Source organism: Anabrus simplex, chromosome 11 (genome assembly GCF_040414725.1).
Source record: "Anabrus simplex isolate iqAnaSimp1 chromosome 11, ASM4041472v1, whole genome shotgun sequence".
NCBI classification, from domain to species: Eukaryota; Metazoa; Arthropoda; class Insecta; order Orthoptera; family Tettigoniidae; genus Anabrus; species Anabrus simplex.
This window is the reverse complement of record NC_090275.1, coordinates 34,821,080-34,846,548: the sequence shown is the minus strand read 5'-3', so window position 1 is coordinate 34,846,548 and position 25,469 is coordinate 34,821,080. Positions and strand designations below refer to the sequence as shown.

General features: G+C 38.9%; 1 protein-coding gene across 3 annotated transcripts in view; it reads left to right on the top strand.

Annotated features, from left to right (window-relative positions):
- Window positions 1–24,145, top strand: part of LOC136883481 (zinc finger FYVE domain-containing protein 1) — a 76,560-nt gene extending 52,415 nt beyond the window's left edge. For all 3 annotated transcript variants that reach the window (XM_067155820.2, XM_067155818.2, XM_067155819.2), the window contains exons 10-11: window positions 13,731–13,856; window positions 21,380–24,145. In XM_067155820.2, the coding sequence (XP_067011921.1) occupies window positions 13,731–13,856; window positions 21,380–21,603 (350 nt within the window). In that variant the 3' untranslated portion in view covers window positions 21,604–24,145. The remainder of the gene's footprint in view (window positions 1–13,730; window positions 13,857–21,379) is intronic.
- Window positions 24,146–25,469: the final 1,324 nt, after the last annotated feature.

The following is a 25,469-nucleotide window of genomic DNA, read 5'->3' as shown; positions in this document are numbered from 1 at the left end:
GTGTCCATTTTGATTTAAAGTTGGTATCAATATTGAAAAATAAATATATTATTCTGTGTGCTGTGGACAAAAGTGACTATTAACGTTAGAGAACAATGTGTTGAGTTAGCTATATTGTTAAAAAAAAAAGGTTGAATACATTTTCATTGGATAATTCATGACTCTTAATATCTTACATAATTAATAACTGAGCAGTTTAAACTGTTGGCAGCTGTTGATTTCAGAAAGGACTTATCCAGAAGTTTTTAAAATTAATAGGACATACATTACACATGAAATTATGATTTCAAGTTTATTCAGTGAGTATGTATTTCCTTAGGTGGATCAAAAGGTTAGTTGCACTAACGCGTCGCAGCAGCGCGCTGTGTGTCGCAAACGTGGGCACAGCGGAGAAAGCGACAGACACTGCCCACACGTCTGTTAGGCAGGTCGCTGTGGTGTCCTGTCTAGTATTGTGCGAATAGCGGCCAAATGCAGTGGCTCGTCAACTGGATGTTCACTCCAAATATGAGATGCCTGCGACAATCCGATTCGTATGGGCCAAAAGGAAGAATTGCACGGACATTCATCGTGAAATTAGTGCTGTGTATGGGGAGCGGGCCATTTCCCGGCAAGGTATCGTAAAGTGGTGTCAGCAATTCGAAGCCGGACGCACGGATATCACAGACAACCATCGCAAAGGCAGGCCCGCAACGTCCAGGACCCGTGCAAAGATCAACAGTGTAAATGTGATCATTAGGCAGAACCGGCGCATTAAACTGAGAGAAATCGCGACACAGCTGAACATGATTTACATGTGGCCCAGAGGGATTCTGAAATATTTGTTCTGAATGAGTAAATTTATAATACCAATATAAATGGTCCGTTATTGGACATTATAAGTTTTCCAGCTAACTCATTCCTGGCTGCCAGCGTTTCGCCCCCGTGTGCTAGGCTGGGCTCATCAGTTGGTACCTAGCACACCTACCAAGATGCTGGCTAGTGCACACCATGTAGGCCACTGCGTAGGCTAATTGTAACCACCAGCAGTGCCAATGCACTATGGGAGACTGTCTCACTACCAAAAATGTAAATCATCTGATGGCCAAGCAGGCATCAATTTTTGGTAGTGAGACAGTCTCCCATAGTGCATTGGCACTGCTGGTGGTTACAATTAGCCTACACAGTGGCCTACATGGTGTGCACTAGCCAGCATCTTGGTAGGTGTGCTAGGTACCAACTGATGAGCCCAGCCTAGCACACGGGGGCGAAACGCTGGCAGCCAGGAATGAGTTAGCTGGAAAATTTATAATGTCCAATAACGGACCATTTATATTGGTATTACAGCTGAACATGCCGTATGGCAGTGTGTTCACCATTGTTCACGAGGACCTTGGATATCGTAACCAGTGTCAAAGATGTGTCCCACGTCTTCTCACCAATGAGCACAAGGGATTTTTGCAACGCTATGCCACAGACAGCAACGGGTTTCTGCGGCGAATCGTCACAGGCGACAAAACGTGGGTCCACTACTTCACTCCCAGAACGAAGTGAACATCAGTGGAATGGTTGCACCCCTCATCACCACAACGAAAGAAGGCCAAGGTTCAACCTTCAGCCGGTAAGGTTATGGCGACAGTGTTCTTTGACATGGAGTCTTTGCTGCACGTGGACTTCATGCTGAAAGGAACGACGATCAACGCGGCAGCGTATTGTCAAACATTGCACCGGTTGCGTAAAGCGATTAAAGAGAAGCACCGGGGGAAATTGAGTGCCGTTGTGATTTTGTTGCACGATAACGCAACACCTCACAAGGCCCGCCAAACGAGAGAACTGCTGCAGCATTTCAAGTGGGAGGTCTGGCAACATCCACCGTACAGTCCCGACCTAGCGCCATGTGACTTTCATCTGTTCGGTAAGCTGAAAACGGAGCTCAGTTGTCGACGTTTCCAGACCGATGAGGAGGTGAAGGCCGCTGTCTCCGAGTGGTTGCAGAACACTGTAGGAAATTTCTATGCATCCGGCATCGACAAGTTGGTTGTGCGTTTGCAGAAATGTTTGGAGTCTCTTGGAAACTATGTGGAAAAGTGACGTTACAGTGTATGTCATTATAGTCATGTTGCTGTAATAAATGGCCATAACTGGGAAGTACAACTTGTTTTCTGATCTGCCCTCGTATATTTTTAAACTAATAACAACAATATTTTAATGTGATCCAGAAATTGCTAAACAGTTTTAGTTTTCTCAAAAGTAGGTTTTCTGGACTTAAGTCCTTTCTGCAATCAACGATTCATTTTGATTTCTTAGTGCATATACTGATAGACATAATTTTTGTGGTCTTTCTTCTGACACTATTCGCAACATGGTAGCTATCACAGATCTTCAGACATAATTTCCAAATGCTCTATATTCAGCTTGTGAAACACTTTGTTGGAATACACTTGGTGTTGAAAAACATGAATTGAGATAAAAAATTTAAAAAGAGGCAATTGGGAACATTCATCATTTTCAAAAATATTTTTTTTGAAAAGTACACCAATGAAATAGTACGTAAACCTATTACATTGTGGTATGTTGCCTTGTTTTCTACCATTAAAAAAATATTTAATAGTGCCTTTCCGCAAGGCGAGTGAAACGGCCTCTGACGTAAGCGGCGCGCTGTGACGTCACGATCCACTACCGCATGGAGCTCTACCAGCCGTTGTGCATCAGCCGTTGCTAAAAGCCGATTGTTTATTATTCATGATCGCGAATAACTTCAAAATGACAGGAGAAAGGTTCAAAACAGCACAATCAGACAATCTATCATGTGTAAATGTCATCATTCTTGAAAAATAGTGACTTTTGTGGCCGCAGAAATTCACGGATAACAAGCAAGTTTGTAAGTGGCATCTTTTATATACGTGCAACGTACTATAACCCATAGTATTAGGGTAACAACGAACCTGGATAGATATCACATCACTTTCAACATTTCCTTCTAGACTGATTCCCCTATTAAAGAATAACATTACATTTTCGGGCTTTCAGCATTAGTAAAGTAAGAAATCGGATTTCAGCACTAACATAAACATATAGGTAGCATTATAGTACTAGTCCGCTTCTGTGGTGTAGTGGTTTATGTGTGCCACTCCCGGAGGCCCGGTTTCGATTCCCGGCTCTGCCATGAAACTTGAAAACAAATAGTACGAGGGCTGGAACGGGGTCTACTCAGCCTCGGGAGGTCAACTGAGTAGAAGGGTTTCCAATCCCACCTCAGCCATCCTCGAAGTGGTTTTTCGTATTTTCCTACTTCTCCTCCAGGCACCTAAGGCCACGGCCGTTTCCTTCCCTCTTCCTTGTCTATCCCTTCAGATCCTCCCATCCTCCAACAAGGCCCCTGTTGAGCATAACAGGTGAGGCCGCCTGGGCGAGGTAATGGCCCTCCTCACCAGTTTCACCACCATACTCAAAGTCTCACGTTCCAGGACACTGCCCTTGAAGTGGTAGAGGTGAAATCCCTCGCTGAGTCTGATAGAAAACCAACCCTGAAGGATAAACTGATTAAGAAAGAAAGAAAGAAGGAAAGAAAGAAAGATCATAGTACTATAGGGCTATAATCTATCATTCCCAAAAAAATATATATTTATGGTTGGGACAACTGGCCTACCCACTTCCGGGGCCCATGAAAGAGAATTAAATATCTTTGTGGAGGGAAAAAGTTAAACATGATAAAGATAAATATGACTTCATCTAGTTTTCACAAGTCGGGCTGAGTGGTTCAGACTGTTGAGGTGCTGGCCTTCTGACCCCAACTTGGCAGGTTCGATCCTGGTTCAGTTCGGTGGTAGTTGAAGGTGCTCAAATACGTCAGCCTCGTGTCGGTAGATTTACTGGCACGTAAAATAACTCCTGCAGGACTAAATTCCTGCACATCGGCGTCTCCGAAAATCGTAGAAGTAGTTAGCGGGGCGTGAAGCCAGTAACATTAATTACATTTGGCTTTTAACAAGCTGAGCATATCAGGAAAGAAAAGTGTGCTGGTGACATTTTAGTCGCTCAATACAGGAATGTCTTTGGGTGCTGTGACTTTTACTTTATTATTATTATTATTATTATTATTATTATTATTATTATTATTATTATTATTTGCTGTTTGCTTTACGTCACACCGTCACATATAGGTCTTATGGCGACGATGGGACAGGAAAGGCCTAGGAATGGGAACAAAGCGGCCGTGGCCTTAGGTACAGCCTCAGCATTTGCCTGGTGTGAAAATGGGAAACCACGGAAAACCATCTTCAGGGCTGCCGGCAATGGGGTTCAAAACCTTCTATCTCCCGGATGTGAGCTCACTGCTGCGCGCTCCTAACCGCAGAGCCAACTCGCACGGTATTTTTACCCTTCGGTTTATTGACTTGGCTCGTATAACCTAAAACTTAGGCTAAGTTGGATAATATTTTAAACACCTACATCATTATTTTCACCTGTGTGCAATTATGTTATTTATTTCATTAATATTATGATAATTATTATAATTGGGCATTGTTAACTTATAAGACCCCAACAGACAAGCATTGGTTTTGTGTACAGTTATACATTTGTTAAATTCACGTTGTTTCCTTTCATGATGTACACTCCTATTCTTTGTTACATTATAGAGTATTTAGATATAGCCTAAATTTCTTTACCAATTAAGCTCTTCAATAAAGACATACATAACTGTCCCATGTCAAGATATATTGGTAGAATTAGAGCTGTCAAAATGGTTCATAACCCCTTTGATTTATTATCTTGACATGGATCACCCAAAACATAGGTTAGGTTTGAGAATACTTTAATAATCAGCATTATTTAATGCACTGTTTATTACTTTCATATTCCAAGATGTAATTGAAGCATTTAAATAAAGCATCATACATTAAAATTTAAAGTTTTACCACTAGAACAGCTGACATGGAAAAGTGATTTGAAAATTCAAACAAATTCATCTTACGTTAAAATCTTCAAAAGAATAAACTGTAGACTTTTCCGATATATCACCAGCATTTCTCCAGCTCGCCAAAATCCATTTCTCCCTAGTTTTAGCGTCTTTGGAACGTTTATAAACAATTTGTTTGGTATGGTATGCGATGTGCTATTGCACATCGGAACTCTACACCATTTATAAGTTTTCTGCCTCACTGTCTGCGCAGGATTCATTTTAAGTCTAAAATATACCACTCAGATTATTATCCAATGTATAGACCTCGAATTTAACCATACTAGACACTAACGTAAAGTAGAAATACGCGAAGTGTATCCTGCTTCTCACAGCTCACTATGTGTTATTTCGTCTGCTAATTCAGTCAACCTGTACGATGACGTCAGGCCAATGAGATCGCGTACTTGCGTGACGTGACATTTTCGTAGATTTTTATCATGTTTGGAGTTATTATTTGTACATTTTGATCACATTTTTGAATTCTGCATGCAATTTTGAATCAGATTAGCATATTTTTAATTAAAACCCCGGATCATGCATGTTCCCTATTACTTTTTTTCTGCCTGCTGGTGGCCATGATCGTTATGGTCCGACAGTGTGGTTAGCTGGTTTGAGTCCGTTGGTTGAAAACATTTTTACCATGAGAATGTTGGTTGGCAGGGTAGAAGAGGTGGTGTTCTACAGTTTATAATCCCCAGATTGCATCCCAAAAGCTTGGATTGAATTCCTAACGTCTCTGTAGTGTTCATATGGCTTGAGGGCATGTGACTGTGTTGATAGAGATTGTCCATCGAATGGCTACGTTAAGCCTTCAGCCTTAAGCCTTGGTGTTATTCAACAGGAGTGTGCAATTCTGGGTTTCACCCTGTACCTTCTTACTAGCATGAATCATGTCATTCATTTCACTCTTCTGATGAGATTGGCGTCAGAAGGGCATCTGGTTGTAAAATCCGTAATAATCACTACACTGAAAAAGCATGGGTTATGTAATGTGTTCGCCTTGTCAGTACTGATTAAAAAAACTATTTAACATTTTCAAGGCCATAGTTCGATGACTAGGCGAATCCTCTGCGCCAGGTTATTTTAAAGGAAAGAGCACCTTTACCGATAAATTTTTACTGATACTATTACTGAAACGTAGTCCTGTTTCCCGATATGGGTCGGGGATGAGGTGAGATGATATTTGGCAGCGTGTTTTATGGCCGGATGCCAACCTCAGTTGAGAAGATAATGAATGATAGTGAATGAAACTGGATAAGGAAGTGCCATAGTAATTTGCTGTGGCCTACGAATAGGAACTGTGCTGGCATTTACCTGGAAGTGAAAATGGAAAACCACAGAAAACCATTCTCAGGACATATAGCAATTGAGGATTTTACGGCCGGGATTACAAATCATGTCTGTATTTTCTGGGCTTGTAGGCCGTGGTCCAGGAGTGTGTGATGCTCCGGACGTTTCACCAAAGACTGTGTTTGGCATTATCAAGGGTTCTAACTGACATTGATAGCTGCAAAGCTCTCAATGGAATGGATTGGTTTTGCAATTCCACCTCGTTATATAGTGCAGGCTAGTGTGCGCAGCTCCCCTATTGGTCCACTATGCTGGAGGGGCGGTTACTGATTAGCTGTTCTTCGGCCAATGCTTGAAGCATTAAGGAGCCTAATGGCAGGAGACAGGCAACTAATCACCCATTGTTTTTTCTGGTCTGCCGCAGCCATCTTGTGCTTCAGGATTTAAAGTTTTCAGGACTGGAAACTAGGGTTTGTTTACCCATTTAGATTCCTCCTAATGGTTGAAGCTGTTGGCTGTTGATGTGCTTCAGGATTTTAATGGCTTCCCTTTGTAGCTGAGTGTGATAAGATACAGTAGTTGACAGTACCTTGGTGTTGCTGTACTGCATGTCATGGCCTGCTAGCAATGAGTGTTCAGCGACTGATAATCTTTCTGCCTGTCCCAGGTGGCTATGTCTGTCATTCTCTTTCAGTCGTGTGGCAACACTGCATTTTGTAGTCTTTAGCAGACCTAAATACAGCCAAAAGTGGTTAGGATATTTTTGTGGGGACCGAAAAAAATGTCATAAGGAGGGAACTTACTAAAAAATGAAAAACAATTACTGTTAAATTTAAGATTAAGTTTGGACTTAAAAATAATTATAATGAAAATGAAGAAACAATGTTTACAATTATATTTAATGAAATATATAAAGAAGTAATACATTTTAAGAGCACCAGCATAGTAAAACATCAAGGAGAAACATTGTTGGAAACACGAATTGCGTAAGATTATGTTTAAATTTATCGAAGGAATGTCCAACATCTGGGCAATTTGCGCACGTTTCATGTGTGGATTATCATCCACTTTCTCAATAAACTTCAATTTTTCATTTTGTCTGCTAAATATTTTATAGTAATTTCTTGAGTTTGTTTTCTCGCTACTTGTTTCTATCATTTGAAGTATATTTTTTGGTATTGGCGTTTTACCCTTCTTATTATTTTTTGAGTTTTTGTTTTGTTAATTTAAAGTGTGATTCTTCCACTTTTTGATTCTGATACTTTAACCAGGCTTGGTGTCTTTTCTTCTGTTTGTTACATTCATCATTCCACCATTGGTGTGTTTTCCTTGGATTTATTGGGGCTACCTATTCCGCTGTTTGTTTCATTTAGGGAATTATTTCCTCTTGATCATACGTTATTTTTATGTTCCTAGTTTGTTCTTCGTATTCCTTGTTCTTTATCAGTCATAGGTTCTCTTTTTGGTGTGGGATGTACCCTTTACCATTATTGCTGGTTGAATGGTTTCGGAGTTAAGATTGTTTTAGTGTAAGTGTAGGAATGGTTTAAAGGTCGCCTGGGCAGAAACGAGTGAGGTAACAGGCGGGCAGTCAGGAGGACTTTGGAGAAAAATATTGCACTGAGCTACGTACCTACATCAGAAGTAAAAATGTCGTCTACAAGGTCACACCACATTACCATAAATTCACAGTTGTTCCTGTGTTAAGCTGGAGATGGCCGCTGCTTGTGTAATAAATCTTGTAATGAAAGAAACTTCTATATTGTAATTATTTACTCCATGTTTTTTACTGATATATGTAAGAACTCTTAAGAGTATTCTATATTATGGTTTATATGTCTTGATTGTTTCTATTAACCTTTTTTATTAGAATGTAGTTTTATTCCCTCACAATAATTGTGAAGACTTTAACCTTTGTTTCTGCTTATGAATTCTAGAGATAGCAAGTAACATTCTAACCATTATTTCTGCTTGAACGACTTTGACTAGCAGTTTGTGCAATTTTATTTTTTAGTCTGTGCTGCCACTTCTGTTTGAAGTTGTGGCAGTATTTGTTGGTTGTTTTCACCAACCCTTGCTCGATAGGAATGGACTGAATATAGTGGTTGCCCTTAGGACTCAAACCTAAATATAAGCAGTTCTTACAGGTACATGTTATTATGCTTTAAATTGGACAGCCTTCTCCTAATGTTGCAGCACACTTTGTAAGCCGATGTGCCGGGCTGAGGCACTGGCTTTCTGACCCCAACTTGGCAGATTCGATCCTGGCTCAGTCCGGTTGTGTTTGAAGGTGCTCAAATATGTCCGCTTCATGTCGGGAGATTTACTGGTACATAAAAGAACTCCTGCAGGACTGATATCCGGCATCTCCGAAAACCGTAAAAGAAAAGGGTAGTTAGTGGGACGTAAAACCAATAACTTTATAGTAAGCCTATGTTTTGAAGTATTTATTGGGTTATTGCTCTTGAAAATACCTTGCACTTTGAGGTCACTCCTTTATCTGCTAAGCAAACTATAAAGTCCTATTTAAACCACAGCCTTTCATGGTTCTAGGATTAATTGCCAACACCATTTCCCTGAAAATGGAGAATGTTGGTTAAAATCTCAGGGCCAGTTGCAGAAATTCTATTTAGACGATGTTTACAGTTAAACAGTGTCTAAGTATGGCTGCCGCATTGCAAAGACTTTATTCATCACTCAGACACTGTCTAAAACCGATGTTCAATTGGCCATGTTTAAACACTGCCGAGAACACTGTTTAACCTCAAATTTTAGGAGTGAATCACAATCAGAGATTATGTACCATGAAACATGTGACACAAGGGACAGTCCAGTTAATGTCAACTTGACTACAATTCTTGGCAATCAAAATATTTTATTACATTTGGGATAATTTCTCTGGAATTATAGGTCACTTTGACTACATCCGTATCAGAATAACTTGTCCCGATCGTCAGAGGGCTGTCGCATACATCAGCTGGAGCGATTCATTTATTACATTTGTTGCCAAGCAAGCACACATAATGACACTTCCGTGTGTTTAGTAGGTTTTGTGTGTGTGTGGATTTTTTAGATAATCATCGCGCTAATTAAGGTAAGTTTTCGGCAACTATGAGATAGGAAAGGCAAGGACTGGGAAGGAAGAGCTGTGGCCACAATAAGTCTCGGTATTTGCTTGATGTAAAAATGGCTAAAGTACGGAAAGCAATCTTCGGGGCTGTCGATGGTGCGTTTCGAACGTACGATCTCTAGAATGCAAGCTAGATCCATATGACCCGTACAACTCATTTGGTACACAGTAATATAGTTTCGTCTTCCCATCACAGAAGCTATTTAGATTACACTCACTGTAACAACACTATATTCAAAGCTACACTTCCTTGTACGCTAGCGTGACACTTTAGTCTCATTAATATTATAATATTTTATTTCTACTGAAAGCGATATTCTTATTTGTGGGTGGGTCATGCTCGTGCTTAGTCATATTTGAATAATGTGTAGCCACATACACTTCTGAAACTGACCTTAAGAACAACAGAAAAGAAAAATCTTGAGCCTTTCGAGATATGGTGCTGGAGAAAGGTGTTGAAGAGACCATGGACAGAGAGAGTGACTAACGTGGAAGTATTAGTTCGAGTAGGTGAGGAGGGAACTGCTGATAACAATTGCAAAAAAGAGGAATGGTATGGTTGGTACTTACTCTAGGTTGAGGAGGAGGAGATGTAGAAGTTTCTTCAAAATTCAGCTTCGAACTCGGGCTCGCATGCTTTCTGTGTTTGCTCAGACTGTATTCTTTCTTCGCTGAAGTTAAGAAACATCTGACCCTTTCCACTGCAGAGTCATGCTGAACTCTTACTCTGCCCCTTGCACTCCAGATGATGCACTAGGAAGTTGGTTCTGTGCAGCTGTGCTAGGCAGTGTAAAACAAATGCTAGAGGTTTCCACCTATTCAATACTGTTTGTTGTAACCTTAAAAAAGATGCATATATTTGTTGAAACTAGTTTTGGTCTTACCAGACACCATCAGTTTCAACAAATATATGTAACTTTTTTAAGGTTACAACAAACATTATTGAATAGGTGAAAAACCTTTAGCTTTTGTTTTACACTATATTGCTCTTCATTACGGATTAATATTAAATTTATTACCTATGCTGTACTAGGCGTTCAACAGCAACCTCAAAGAATATCCCCTGTTAACCCCTTATGGATAGATACGAATTTCTTTTCAAAATATCAAGATATCCTTCATTATTTATAACTTAAGAAGAATGAACCTTTTATTTATACAGTATTCAGCATGCACCTCAACAATTAATAGATTTTACCTGTATCACTACTGTGATAATTTCATTTTTTTAAATGATAGTCTGTTAATATTCATACTTTTATAATAATTCTCTTGCTGGATTATTAGGCAATGACATTTTATGTTGCTTTCATTTGATTAAGTGTCAATTTTGAATGCAGCTACACTGAATTATCTTTAAATATCAAGTTACATGAATTGTGTGACTAACTATAGTCTCATTTTGTAACTCAAATCCACAAGACCATTACTCCAAGTGTTAAACGTTTGAACATTTTAAATGTGCATACTGTATATGTGTATTTGTTTTTGTAATTTTAACTTATGGGATTCAGCCCCATTTGATTTTAATGATACTGTGTCATTTTAATAATTTACGGTGAATAGCTGAGGATGCTTGCAATGAACAGCCGAAGTTAGTCTATTCGATAATATAAACTATGTATTTGATTAGGTGGAAAAATAAATTAAAATTTGTAAAAAAAAAAAAAAAAATTGTAAGTCATGTCCATTAATACGGACCTAGCAGTGAAATTTATTGCATATAAATTCAAGATGGTTCACAACCTAGCTGAAAGAGAAAATGAAAGGACATAATACAAAAGGGAGACCCAGGCAGGAAGAGAATACACTAAAGAGACTGGCCCTAGAAATAAGAAATCATCAAGCCCATCAACCTCTTGAGTCGAGGAGGAGGAGAAGAATAATAAGAACTGTATTTTCTCGCATAATTAATGCCCTTGCATAATTTATGCATCCCAATATTTTTGGGTCCAAAGTGGAGAAAAAGAAATGTTCACGTATTTGACACACCCACTTTTTTGAACATCCATCACACAGCTCGGGATGCGCTTCGAAATAAAGATGTCAGCTACTGAAGTAGCAGCCTTCCTATTGTGAAATTGGGTATTTCAAATACTAGGCAACATGCTGTTATCAGCCGATAGAAAATACGACTGCACTAGTTCAGCGAGAGAATCAGCCCAGAAGTGACTGGTGACGGTCTATTCCAGTCTGGTACAAACATATTTTACAAGTGTTTTGGGTACGGGATAAGCGTTTTCTGTGTCTCAAAATTGTTAGTTCACAGTGAGCAAGTATTTGAGTAATACTGCATTATATAAACTCGCGGTGATCAGTTACATTGCAAGAGACAATTCTCATGGTTGGTCTGTATTGAAGCTGACTATAAGCAAATTATCACAAAATAATTTATTCTATTGTACCACCTATTCAATACAAGCTACGTGGGTGAAATTTATATAATACTATGTACACTTCTTAGGAACATGTTTCGCCCCTTTTTAACGGGATCATCATCTTTTTAAATCCCCTCACCCAAATGTTTCATCCACCAAACCAAACATCAGGTCTACCCACACTATCCTTGTTAACGCCCCTCTAGTAACGACACAGGCACTTAAAGATCAACGTAAACCTCCTCTCCCCCCCCCCCCCTCTACACCCCACCCCTCCTTTAACGCACAAGTATAACACCAGGAGTAGAAATGTTAGTCAGGCAGGAGATGCTGGAACAGTCAGTTCTACTTAGCACTACCTTACCAAGTAAGTTATCTCTCAATTGACATATCAACTATTAAAGTTTCTTATCATTATGTGTGCTTCAAAATACTAATTTCAACTTCTCTTTTAATTAATTACAGACAATATCCCTCCCAAAGGCTATTAATCAACTCTACAAGTAAGAATATTCACACACGACTGTTCGTAACGTCAAGGACGCAATTCAACAATTATGCACAAGCCTGAACTTGGGTTTACGACACCACTTTACGCGGCAAAAAACATACGATCATTTTTCAAATGTTACAGCATTTTAATCACAACACTCAACTTACCTAAATTATTCTCAATCTGTAGCTATTGTTTATAACTATTGGACATTGTTTTTGTATCAAGTTCAGATACAGAATTCTTGGGATTATTATACCCAGAGAAGATTACAATCTTTATCACGACTGTTACTAGCCCAAGATCTGCAAAGTCATGGTCTTCATTTAAAAAAAATTCTTTTAGTTTTCTTTGACATTCTTGTAAATTTATTTCCCATGAGTTCAGACACTATACTTATTCTCAATACTCTTATTTTGTAATAGGCATTTTTCTATATTATTATTGTAGCCTGTTAACTAAAGATGTTTTTTTAAAGTGTAACTAACATATTTTCAGTGTATTCCTTGTATGATTGGTTAATGATTCTGACTTTTGACCTTAAGGTTACCTACAGGCTGATGATGCCCGTAACAAGGGGCGAAACATGTTCCTAAGAAGTGTACATAGTATTATGTAAATTTCACCCACGTAGCACGTGGCTTGTATTGAATAGGTGGTACAATAGAATAAATTATTTTGTGATAATTTGCTTATTGTGATCAGTTACGTCGAAACATACAGGAATAGGGCAGCGGGCCTCAAGTATTCAGTGTCCGAATTCAACATGCGCTACTGCGATAACAGTAGTGCACTTCAAGCGACCAACAAGTCTTGCAGAGCATTTCACGGACCAAAAAGTGGCAAGTTTCCGCAAGTAGAGGAGGATCTGCTTATATATATGATTTCGTTACGCAGCGTTGGATATGTCGTTCCTCATGAAATGCTGTATTTTAAAGGATGAGAAATAGCCACTGCACATGGAATCAGTATATTTGATATGTCTTTTAAATGTAAATGAGTTGTGAATAATTTTTAAATATCTAAATTCCTTGAATAATTTACGCGTCCAAAGTTTTCACCTGTATTTTTCGTCAAAAAAAGTGTGTTAATTACTCGAAAATACGGTAGTTTCTTCAGAATTCAGCTTCAAACTCAGACTTGGATGCTTTTTGTTCTGATAGTAAGTATTGGTTGGACTGTATTCTTTCCTCACAGAAGTTAAGAAGTATGTAACACTTTCTACTGCAAAGTCATGCCAAACTCATCCTCTGCCCTGTGCGCGCCAGATGATGTGCTAGAAAGTTGATTCTGTGCAGGTCATTTAGTGTGAGATACCATAATAGGATTAAGTTCAAGTATGAACTCTGAAGACCACCAGACTTACAGTTAAATATGCAATTTTCTCCCTTGTTTTTTTCCTAACCACCTTCATATTCGTATTGTTGCTGTAGATTACATAGGTAATTGATATTGAAATAATATGGGCTATGATTATATAATTTGTTTTAATTGCAGCCTCTTCAGGTGAAGGATCTGGCATCTTGGACGACATTGACGACACGGAGGTGCGAGTGCGCAAGTACAGTGAGGCAGTAGTTAGCACCCTGAGCACAGTTGCATCTGTTCTTGAGTATCCCAGAGGTGAGTGTCAATATGATATTGTTTGTGCATGCTGTTAGGCATTAACTGTCATCAAGTGGTTTATCATGAAGAACTTGGCCCAAGAAAAAGGTTTAATAAGAATTGTCATTTATTTTTGGTACTTGACCCTTTCTGAAATGTACATTTTCTGTCATTTTAGTCCAATTTAAGTAATGTTTTTAGGAAATAATTAACCCTACGTGGGCAGCAGCAATTCATGGTCGTTCTTTCGCTTTACAATTCTGTATTATGTAAAGCAATATTTTCTATATTCTGAATTTTTGTTACTCTGGCAGGGAACATTCGGCTTCAAAATGCTTTGAAAATTTTTACTTTGGGTAATAATTATGTAACTGGGAGCAATATGAGAATAAGACATGCATGTATTGAAAAATCTCCAATAGTACAGCCTACAGTGCTGTCATTCCTATGGTTAAGACTGATAAGGAACTCTTTACAATGGACACAGATATTGAGATGACCATTGGCAAATAAGAAGTCCAGTTTATTCATATGTTCCATGCGAAATTTGTGCTGAATATGACTAATGGTTACAGAGCACCAAGATGAAAGACGTAGTGACCACAAGAAGTTAAACTATTGTCCATTTCATTGTGACTTGTTTGATAATCCTGTTCCTTTTGCTTTTAATGTGGATGGAATTCACTACTGTAAGAAGGGCAGCTGTACCAATACTTCCTTCATTTGCTGTTCATATTGTAAACTAAGATTTCGTTTTGATCATTTCACCGGACCATCAGTTTACAAACTGCAATGTAGATAGATAGATAGATATAGATAGATAGATAGATAAATGTCTTTATTGACGTAGTTAAGGCCATTAGGCCATCTCTTACACTAAACCAATTTGTACATAGAATCAAAGTTAACACTACCGTACTTAATACTAAGTATAGCACAGTTAAAGGCAATTTAAATATTTTATAACAGAAATAAAATTCCACCCCAGTGAGATAAACATACAACAATAATAATAGGCCTAATAATAATAATAACAGCAACAACAATAATAATAATAATAATTATTATTATTATTATTATAATAATAGCTAGTAGTAATAATGTACTAACACCATCAGTAAAGGACTAGAAATGCACAGTTCATTCGTATCCTGCTGTACCTCTTAACGCTCTTTTAAATGACCTGGTGGTTGGTATTCCTCTGACGTCATCCGGTAAGCGAGTCCATTCTCGGGCGGCAAACACAGAAAATGAGTTATTATATGTTGCAGTTCGATGGTGAGGAATGACGAGCAGGTTTGATGTTTGAGCCCGTGTACCTCTGTTATGCACATTTGAGAAATAATGGAAACGCGAAGAAAGGTAAGTTGGGGAAGATGTAGTAAGGACTCGGTGGAGGAGAGACAGAGTATGATGATTACGACGAATGTGGAGTCGCGACCACTCTAGTTCTAGGAAAGATGACACGTGGTCATACTTTCTTAGATTGCATATATACCTCACACATGCATTTTGAGCGCGTTGTAGCCTTAGGGACAGCAGTGGCCTCACATCATTGAAAACAACATCGCAATAGTCGAAATGTGGCATTACAAGAGCCTCGATTAATTTCTGGTTAAGTTTTATCGGAAATATGTATTTATATTTATATAAAGATTGAAGAGCAGACATAACCTTCTGGCAGATATGCGAGATATGTCCAGACCATGTCATGCGTTCGTCCATGATAACGCCGAGGTTCTTCACTTGTGGTACAAACGGAATTGCAACATTCTGAAGGATTACTCTCTGCAGTGGACGTTTATTGATACTTGCCATTTGATTTTGGTGGCCAAGAAGGATTACTTGTGACTTTGTAGGGTTCAGTTGCAGGCCGTGGGCAGCAGACCATTCACTAACAGTCTGTAAGTCAATGTTTAGTAAGTCTATATTTTCCTGAAGGTCTTGTGCTGTAGAGTCTGTGTAGAGTTGAAGGTTGTCAGCGTACATGTGGTATTTGCAATGTCTTAAATTCGATGATATGTCATTCACAAAGAGTGCGAAAAGAAGTGGTCCAAGTACAGAGCCTTGAGGGACTCCTCTATTCACGTGACGCCACGATGAAACAATTCCATTATTACCTTTCACACATTGTTGACGTCCGTAAAGATAGGAATGCATCCAAGCAATCGTACTTTGAGAAAAATGTAGAGCCTTCAGTTTTACAAGTAATATGTCAATGTCTACGCTGTCAAAAGCTTTACTGTAATCTAGTAGTACTAGAACTGTGACTCGTCCTCTGTCTGTTTCCTGTCGAACGTCCTCAGTCACTTTGAGTAAGACTGTAGTTGTACTCTGTCCTTGTCGGAAACTGGACTGGAAAGGATTAAGGAGATTGTGCGTTTGAAGGTACTCTGACATTTGTTTATGGACTATATATTCTAAGATTTTAGATAAAGCTGATAAAATACATATTGGACGATAGTCTCCCTCGTTCGAAGGCGTTTGACTTTTCGGAAGAGGTAGCACAATAGCCTTCTTCCAGAGAGTTGGATAGGTGGAGTATAGAAGAGAGAAATTGATTATATAGGTTAAAGTTGGTAATATAAAATCAAGAATTAGTTTCACCATGTCAGTCCCAATGTCATCAATTCCTTTCGCTTTTGTGCTTATCCTAAGGACTGCTTTCCTATGTTACCTGGGAGAATATTTTGTTGATCGTTGTCTTCATAGCCAATAATTAAATTCAGATCTCTGTTGTTGCTAAAGTGTACTTTGGTGAAAGAGGGACATTAATTTTGGTGTAATATAGTAAGGTGTGATCAAAAAGTTTCCGTTCGATGACCGTACAATCCTGAATCGGGATGCCAATCGGGCAAAATCGCCATGAGCACTGTGCATTCATCCCACAGATGCACCAGGTTGAAGATCCGCATATGGTAAAACACAATGTTCTGCTGCGTGAAGAAATCTGTAACCGCCTGCTGCACATCCTCGTCTGACAGGAAGCGTCGTCCTTCAAGGTCTTTTTGAGGGGACTGAAGGCAAATGGTTATGCACCGGTCCACCCTAATCACCTCATCCACCTCCCGCTTGTTGTTGTACGCAATGGATAAAGCTGCCCTCCGAGGTCGAACAGTTTCTTGTGTTGAAATGCAACACGCACGGAACTTGGTGCACCATTCCGCAACAATGGTTTTTGATAGACATGCTGCCCCATACACAGTCGTTATTCTTCGATATATGTCCACCGGTGTTTGTCCTCTGAACGTTGGTCCTGTTTGGACGCATTTGGTAATAACCTTGCCATAGTTCACATGGCCGCATTTAACGCATGCACCTCGGTACAACACGATTGCCGCACTAATCCCTTTGCCTACATGTCCGTGCTGCAGCAACGCCCTCAAACGGAAACTTTTTGATCACGCCTTACATATAACATTGTGTCCAGTTCCTCTGTTGAATGGTTAGCATAGTGGCCTTTGGTTCGCAAGGCACTGGTTTTAATTCCCGGCTGGGGAATTTAATTGAATCAGGTTAATACCTGTAGCTCGAGGAGTGGGTGTTTGTGTTGGTCTTAAGGTACACCTTCATTTACATCCAACACATCACATTTCAAACCACCACAGAAACATGTAATACTGACTGTATCCCTCCTCATAGGGTTGGTGTTAGAAGGCTTCTGGCTTTAAAAGTAGGCTACATCCATGCAAACTGACAATCACGAGTAATTGGAAAAAGGCCAGGAAAAGGAAGACTAGACATTGTATGTTATAATATTCATCTTCATAAAACAATCATAAATTAATCAATTGTGTTATAATTTTACATCATCATCATCCTCAACTATCTCCAGTTTCCCAGGTGTGGTATATGAGCCTCCATCTCATCCTGTCCTTGTACCATTCCTCCTCCACCAACTTGTCCTCATCATGACCTCTCAGCAGTACATCGTTCTTAGCTAAATCTATCCATTTCCTTCGTGGCCTTCCCACGGGTCGTCTTCCTTCTACTTTTCTGTCAAATTCCTTCCTTGCAGTTCTGTTAACTGGCATCCTCTTCATGTGACCAAACCACTTCAGTCTTGATATCTGAATCTTATTGAGGAGAGAATCATCTATTCTTACTTCTCTAATTTTCTCATTCCTAATCTTGTCTTTCCTGGTATTCTGGATCATAGTGCGTAGGAATTTCATTTCAGCTGCCTGGAGTTTGGAATTATCTCTATTAGTCAGTGTTGTGGTGTCAAGACTGTATGAAAGAATTGGTGTATAATAGGACTTGTACAATGTCAGTTTTGTTTTCACAGGTATTTGCTCATCCCACAGCAGGTGTCTTACCTGGTGGTAAAATTGTGTTGCCTTATTATTTTGATTGTTCACCTCATGTTTTACTAGATTGTCATTTGATAGAACGCTACCCAAGTATTTGAAAACTGGAACGCTGTCCAGTTGGGCTTCATTTAACATGACTATTGGTTCTGCTCCTTCCACATACACTTTCATCACCACCGTCTTGGTCTTACTGATGTTTAAACCATATTTCTTAAACTCCTCATTCCAGCTTTGCATTTTCTTGCCCAATTCCTCTTCTGAGTCACTCCAGATTGCAACATCATCTGCAAATGTGAAGGCTTTGATATCTCCATGTTCTTTCCTTTTAATAGATTTCATTACTACATCCATCACAATAATAAATAATAGTGGTGACAATGAGCTGCCCTGCTGCACTCCTCTCTTTGTTTCAAACCAGTCTGACAAACCACGTCCTACTTGAATACAACTTTTATTCCCACTATACAACATTTTCACTATGTCCATGAGGCTGTCTCGCACTTCGAGTTCTTTCATGCATTGCCAAATTCTTTCCCTTGGTACACTGTCGTAGGCTTTCTCAATGTCCAAAAATATTAGAAATAAAGGCTTGTTCTTCTCCCAGTATTTTTCCATTAGCATCCTAATTGCAAATATAAGGTCTGTAGTTGACCTTCCTGTTCTGAAACCATACTGCTCTTGTTCCAAAATTGGTTCAACAGTATCTCTGATTCTGGTCTCTATTATTTTTTCCAATATTTTCAGGACATGAGACAGTAGTCTAATACCACGATAATTAGTACATTTTCGTCGGTTCCCTTTCTTGAACAGAGGTACAAGGATGCCCATCTTCCAACCCTCAGGATAAGTATTTTCCTCCCATATCTTGTTGAGCAATCTGTAGAGCCATTCCTGGAATTCCCGCCGCTTTCAGCATATGTGCACTTAGTTCGTCTGTGCCCACTGCTTTTCCTTTCTTCATGCTCTTGAGCACATTTTCAAACTCAAGCCATGTAATTGATGGTTCAGTTGTGGTTCCTCGACTTGGCTCTCCTCTATCCGTTATGTTTTCTGTATCTCCATTCAGCAGCTTTTCGAAATAGATCTTGAGTTCCTGTTTAATTTCTCCCTCTTCTTTTGCCCGAGTTCTATTGCTTTTATGGTCTCTTGATCCCTTCGCTTGTTTTTCACTACTCTGTATAGCAGTTTCATATTTCCTCTATTGTCCTCTTCCATTTTGTCTGCAAACTCATTCCATTTCTTCTCTTTTTTCTTCCTTTACAATGTTCTTTACAGCAAGTTTCTTGTTCCTGTATACTCCTTGGAGTCTTTGTATTATTCATTGCGTTCTTGTCCCTGTTTTTGTTTTTCCTTGTCCAGTGCGTTCTTTATTTGGTTTCTTTCTTTCACCGCTGTTTTCACTCTATCATTCCACCATGGTGTCTCCTTTTTTCTTTTGATGGAATTTGTAACTCCACATAGGTTTTTGGCTTCTCCCACAAAGGTGTTTGAAAGCTTTCCACTTTTTATTAACATTGGTTACTTCACCCTTCGGCAAACTCTGTTGAATCCTTAGTTTGTATTCTTTCTTTATTTGGACTTCTTGCAACTTCCAAATTTTAACCCTTGGTTTTTTCATAATAATTTTTGGCGTTTCATTAGTCTTATATTTGAAGAATGTATTTTTGATTATAAGATCATTTCTTCTGTACAGATCTAATAGTTGTTCTCCTTCTGGGTTCCTTTGTACAAATCCGTGTGGACCAATGATGTTCTCGTACCCCAGTCTGTCTACCCCAACTTGCGCGTTTAGATCTCCAATAATAATGTTTTCCTCATTAACTGTATCTTCCAGGTCTTGCCGAAATTTCTCTTCGTCATCCTCACTGCAGCCGGTCTGTGGGGCATACACCATGGTGTACTTCGTGTTCTCCAGTTTCATGAACATTTTAATGATTCTATAACTTTTGCAGATAACTTCAGCTGTAGCATCAGTCCCTTCGTTAATTAAGAATCCAACACCATTTTTCGCTACCTTCTGCTGTCCACTCCAGTATAATTTGTATTTTCCACGAAGTGTCTTACTTCCAGTCCCTTTCCATTTGGTCTCACTTAATCCCAATATTGATATTTTTCTTCTATCCATCATGTCTAGGAGTTCTTCTACCTTTCCAGTTAATGATAGAATGTTCATAGTTCTAATTCGGTATTTGAATCTCTTATTTATATTGGGTGTCCTTTCAGAACATTGTATATAATCAGCTTTATGGTCATCATACTTTACAGTTGCCTGAGAGGACGTGTCAGTCTGGTCTATAATCTTCTTTCCGAGACTCTTTTTCTTATTGAAAGTGACTGTACTCAGTACTCTCCTGCTGACTTGCTAGGCCTAACGCATAAGAGGATCTTCTTTCACGGTTTACTCCCTTAACCTTTGAGGATGCCTTCCTCGTCCTACAAGGCAGTAGGTTCCATCTGTACACCCCCAGAAGGCTGGGTTCCCTCTTCTGCTATCTCCACCATACCGAAGTCCATCTTCTCCGCCATAGATGCTGTTGAGGTCTTCACCCTTAACCCAGGGCAAGGGCCCTCCATACTAATGACCCCTGGAGAGAGGGTGTCCCAGTATTCTAAAGTCCCCAGGAATTGGGCTACCTGTTGGTCCGCGGGTTGTATTGGTTATTTCAAACCAGTCCATCCTACATACTGTACATACTATCCGCCACCTGGGGACGCACTCTGTAGGGGTCAGGTTCCCCTGGTTACTTATTGGAAGTTAACCCCACGCACAAGAAGTGAGGTTATTTGCAGAGTATAATTTTACACCTTTTACTTATTGTTGTCCAGTTGTCTTTCCTCTTGGTGTTCCAAAACCATTTGTCATATGCAGCTGAAACTCTGCATGGAACTTATGAATAAACTATACTTCTTGTCCACCAAGCCTCATCTCGATATCTGGGATCTCTTTGGAAAGGGTTCCTCGTTAGAATCTTGACCCCTTACTCTCACACTTTTTTTTTTTTGTGTGGGTAGTTGATGGCTGCAGATCTGAATACTAGCCACCTTTCCCATACTGGACTTAGATAAAGAGTGGCTAAGTACTGAACCACCCAATACTGGGACAATCGTGATAATGATAATATGTGGTCAAAACATACGTGTACGATGAACATTACACCCATACAAATTATACTAACACATAATTAGCTGCTAACGTATAAGGGGTTAAAATACAGTTTCCTTTTTCAGGTTTGATTAAGGATACAGCGCGACCTGTGTACTGGGTGCCTGACCAAGAGGTGACACATTGTTGCTGTTGTGATGCCCCGTTCGGACCCCGACTTGCTTTACATCACTGTCGGGACTGCGGCCGAGGAGTGTGTAGCGACTGCTCCACTGGTCGACGGCCAGTACTGAGACGTGGCTGGGAGAACCCTGTTCGTGTCTGTGACGAATGCATGAAACAAGACTGAGGTAGCACCTGCACACCTAACACCTCTCGAGTACAAAGAGAGAATAGCTTGGCTTTTTAAATGAAAAAAAAAAAAAAAACAGCAGGCTGTTCTAATCCCAAAGTGTAGGATGAGATAAGCACAGTAGTTTGACTGGTTAAGAGAGCCTATCAGATATTTTATAAAATAACAATATGGACGATGAATTATTGTTCGGATCTTTTTTTGTTGTGTTTTTTTTTTTTTGTTTTTTTCCCCTTCTTCTTCCAAGACTTGATTTTTTTTGTCAGTTGACGAGAGAGAGAGAAGCTTGAACTAGCTCTATTTGAAATCTGCCTTGAACTTCAAGTACAGTGAGGACTCGACTGCAAATGTAAAAGTAGGATGGATGAACTGCTAATTAAATCTAGGGTCAAAACAGAACCAAAACTATTGAAGCATTCTCCAAAATGTTAAGTGAGTATCAGAAATCAAAATGAATGGTGTCAGTTCGTAGTAAATAATAATAAATGGTATTTGTAGGAATAAATAATAATCCATAAATGATTTTATTTTTCACAAAAGGGAGACATCCATCTTCTACAGTACATTAACATTGTAGATATATGGGTACTATATTATTATTCCTTATGGTTGTGGAGACTTCCTTATGTAAATTCTCTGATCAGGATAACAGATTTATTGAATGGCATCGTATTGAACTAGTTTGATGATTGGAAGAAATTGGCTGTTCCAGATATCCATTTTAAAATTTTGCTTCATAGTTTGTACAGACTAATTGTAGTTTGCTATATTGTGTTATTCACAAAATTTAAGAAAGCAGCAAACATTTACAAGACAAAAATTGTCAAGAATAGTGCTGTTTTACAGCTTCATGGAACATTAATTTCATATTGTTCAGCGATTATTGTTTTAGATATTTTTTTCTACCATAGTAGTGTACAGATGTATGTATTTTCTGGCTGTGGTCATAAAATATCCAAATTTTAAACCAGGTTTTTGCTCTTCTGATCCTGATTGAGATTGTTTTGACTGTGAAAGAAATCAAATAACGTATTTGAAAATCTTTCGCTGCTATGACTGATAAAGTCTGACATTGTGTACTAGATATTGTATGTATTTGCGTTCGTTGTTCATTTTTTTAAATATCCAGTCATTCGACTGGGTCAGGAATGGAATGAATGAAGCCCCCATCCAGCAGTGAGGATAGGAATTGTACCAGCTGACGATGTCTGTTGCACTCCTCTGGGGTAATGATTAATGATTGACAGACGAAATTATATTGGAGAGAGTTGTTGGAGTACCAAGAGAAAAACCTGTCCCACCTCCACTTCGTCCAGCTCAAATCTCGCATGGAATGACCAGGATTTGAATCACAGAACCCTACAATGAATTTGTTAAAATGTTGAAATAATTTTCATGAAAATTTTCAGTTTACTTTAATAACAGTTGTCCCTGATGTACAGTGAATCCTGCCGATGCAAGGCTGAGTAGCTCGGAAGAGAGAGCGATGGCCTTCTGAATCCATCTTGGCAGGTTCAATCCCGGCTCAGTTTGATAGTATTTGTAGGTGTTCAAATATGCCAGCCTCATGTCTGTAGATTTACTGGCATGTAAAAGAAATCCTTTGGAACAAAATTCCGGTACCTTGGCTTCTTCGAAAATCTTAAAAGTTGTTAGTGGGACAAAGAACCAATAAAATTATTATTACCGAGCTCGATAGCTGCAGTCGCTTAAGTGCGGCCAGTATCCAGTATTCGGGCGATAGCAGGTTCGAACCCCACTGTCGGCAGCCCTGAAGATGGTTTTCCGTGGTTTCCTATTTTCACACCAGGCAAATGCTGGGGCTGTAAATTAAGGTCACGACCACTTCCTTCCCACTCCTAGCCCTTCCCTGTCCCATCGTCGCCATAAGGCCTATCTGTTTCGGTGCGACGTAAAGCAACTAGCAAAAAAAAAAAAAATAATAATAATAATTCATCGTCATTGGCAATCATAGGAAATAAATTGACAAAAGGATCGACCTTTTCAATACAATATATCAAGTCAGTGCTATTACATCCGTCTTGGGACTAGTTTCAGCCACTTAGTGGCCATCTTCAACCACATAAAAATTAAACAGATTATGTGATAACTAAAACATATGTATAACAGACAAAACACAATGCTGCAGGAATAATTATAACATTAAATTATATATAATAAATTTTATGGTTATCTTGTCATCATATGATGTGTTTTAGTTCACTTAGGACCTTAGGCAAAGAAGTAAATCTGGAAATGATAGCCAGAAATAGGAATGAATAAACATACAGAAGAGAAATTAAAAAGGAGGAAAATTATTTGAGACTCGCTTCTAATGTCTGATATAGAACAGGTCATTTATGAGACTCACCTCTGTCTGATGAAGAACAAGTCAGAGCTTGTTCTTCCTTGATCCTCCTTTTTAATTCCTCTTCTGTATGTTTATTCATTTCTAATTCTGGCTATCATTTCCAGATTTACTTCTTTGCCTGAGGTCCTAAGTGACCTTAAACACATCATATCATGACAAGAAGATCATAACCATAAATTTTGTTACGTGTAATTTAATGTTATAATTATTCCTGCAACATTGACTTTGTCTGTTATACATATGTTTTAGTTATCATATAATCTGTTTAATTTTTATTTGGCTGAAGATGGCCACTAAGCGACTGAAACTAGTCCCAAGACTGTAATTTCACTTACTTGATATATTGTATTGTAAAGGTGGACCTCTTGTCAATTTATTTCTTAGAATTGCACATCAATACGGAACAAAAATGAAATTTACAGCTTATAATCGGCAATCACTCACGAGCGAGTAGGATAGTCTTTCTATTGATATGTCTTTATTTGGCTGATCAGTCCAATCTGATAGTTACATACTGTACCACAAAGGTGACAAACATATGTTGAGGAGCCTGCTGGTTGTTGGCCGTTTCTTCTCAGGACACCCCTATGTTTTCTCCAAGTGCGCTTTTCCATTTAAAAACGATTCCTCTGTTCTTCAGAAACCACTGCTACTTGATGCATAGTTTTTCTCCAGGCTGAACACTCCAGATCCCGCACTTCCCAGTTGTCATTATCACCCTCAATCATTCTTCCAAACAAATGGCTATTAGTTCAGTTGGCTGCTAAATTAAGGTTATAAAATTTTGTAACCACATGATTAACTATAGTAAAACCTATATTTATTAAAAGTAATATACATTAGCAATGACCAGTTACTACCTTAATTAATTTACATAAATTACAGTGAAACTAAGAGGCCACCTATACTGAACATTAAGAGTACATTACTGTACGTAGATTAGGCTATTTTAAATCCTCTCCTTCTTTTTCTACTGGTTTTTCCACAGTCTGGTGGGGTCAGGAGTGTGATCTGAGCCTCATGTGGATCTGGTATAGCTTTACAGCTAGAAGTCCTTCCTAACACCAACCCTGTTGAAGGGAGGAATTTATTAGGTATTGCTTGTTTCTGCGGTGGTTGGTAGTGTGATCTGCTTTGTATGTAATTTACTTGATTTGTAATAACATTTTTCAGTTGTTGTTTTTTTTTTCACACATATCTCTTTTTAGAAACACTCTTTTCAAACAGTTGTAAAAGTTTATTCAGATGTGACACTGGATTTTGGCCATCCTGCTCATCTATAACATAACACAGTAGCTGTGTGTTGCATTATTCACTTGTGTCCTGGCACATTTGAACATTTCAGCAAGTTTCCTTGCAGATAATTCCTTTCTTGCTTTCAAGAATAACATTTTTCTTTATCTTTAACATTAAAGCAACCCTTGACCTGTCACACATTGTAACTTATGGATTCACTGACTTAATAGGGTACTTTAACTGAACTCGATTACCA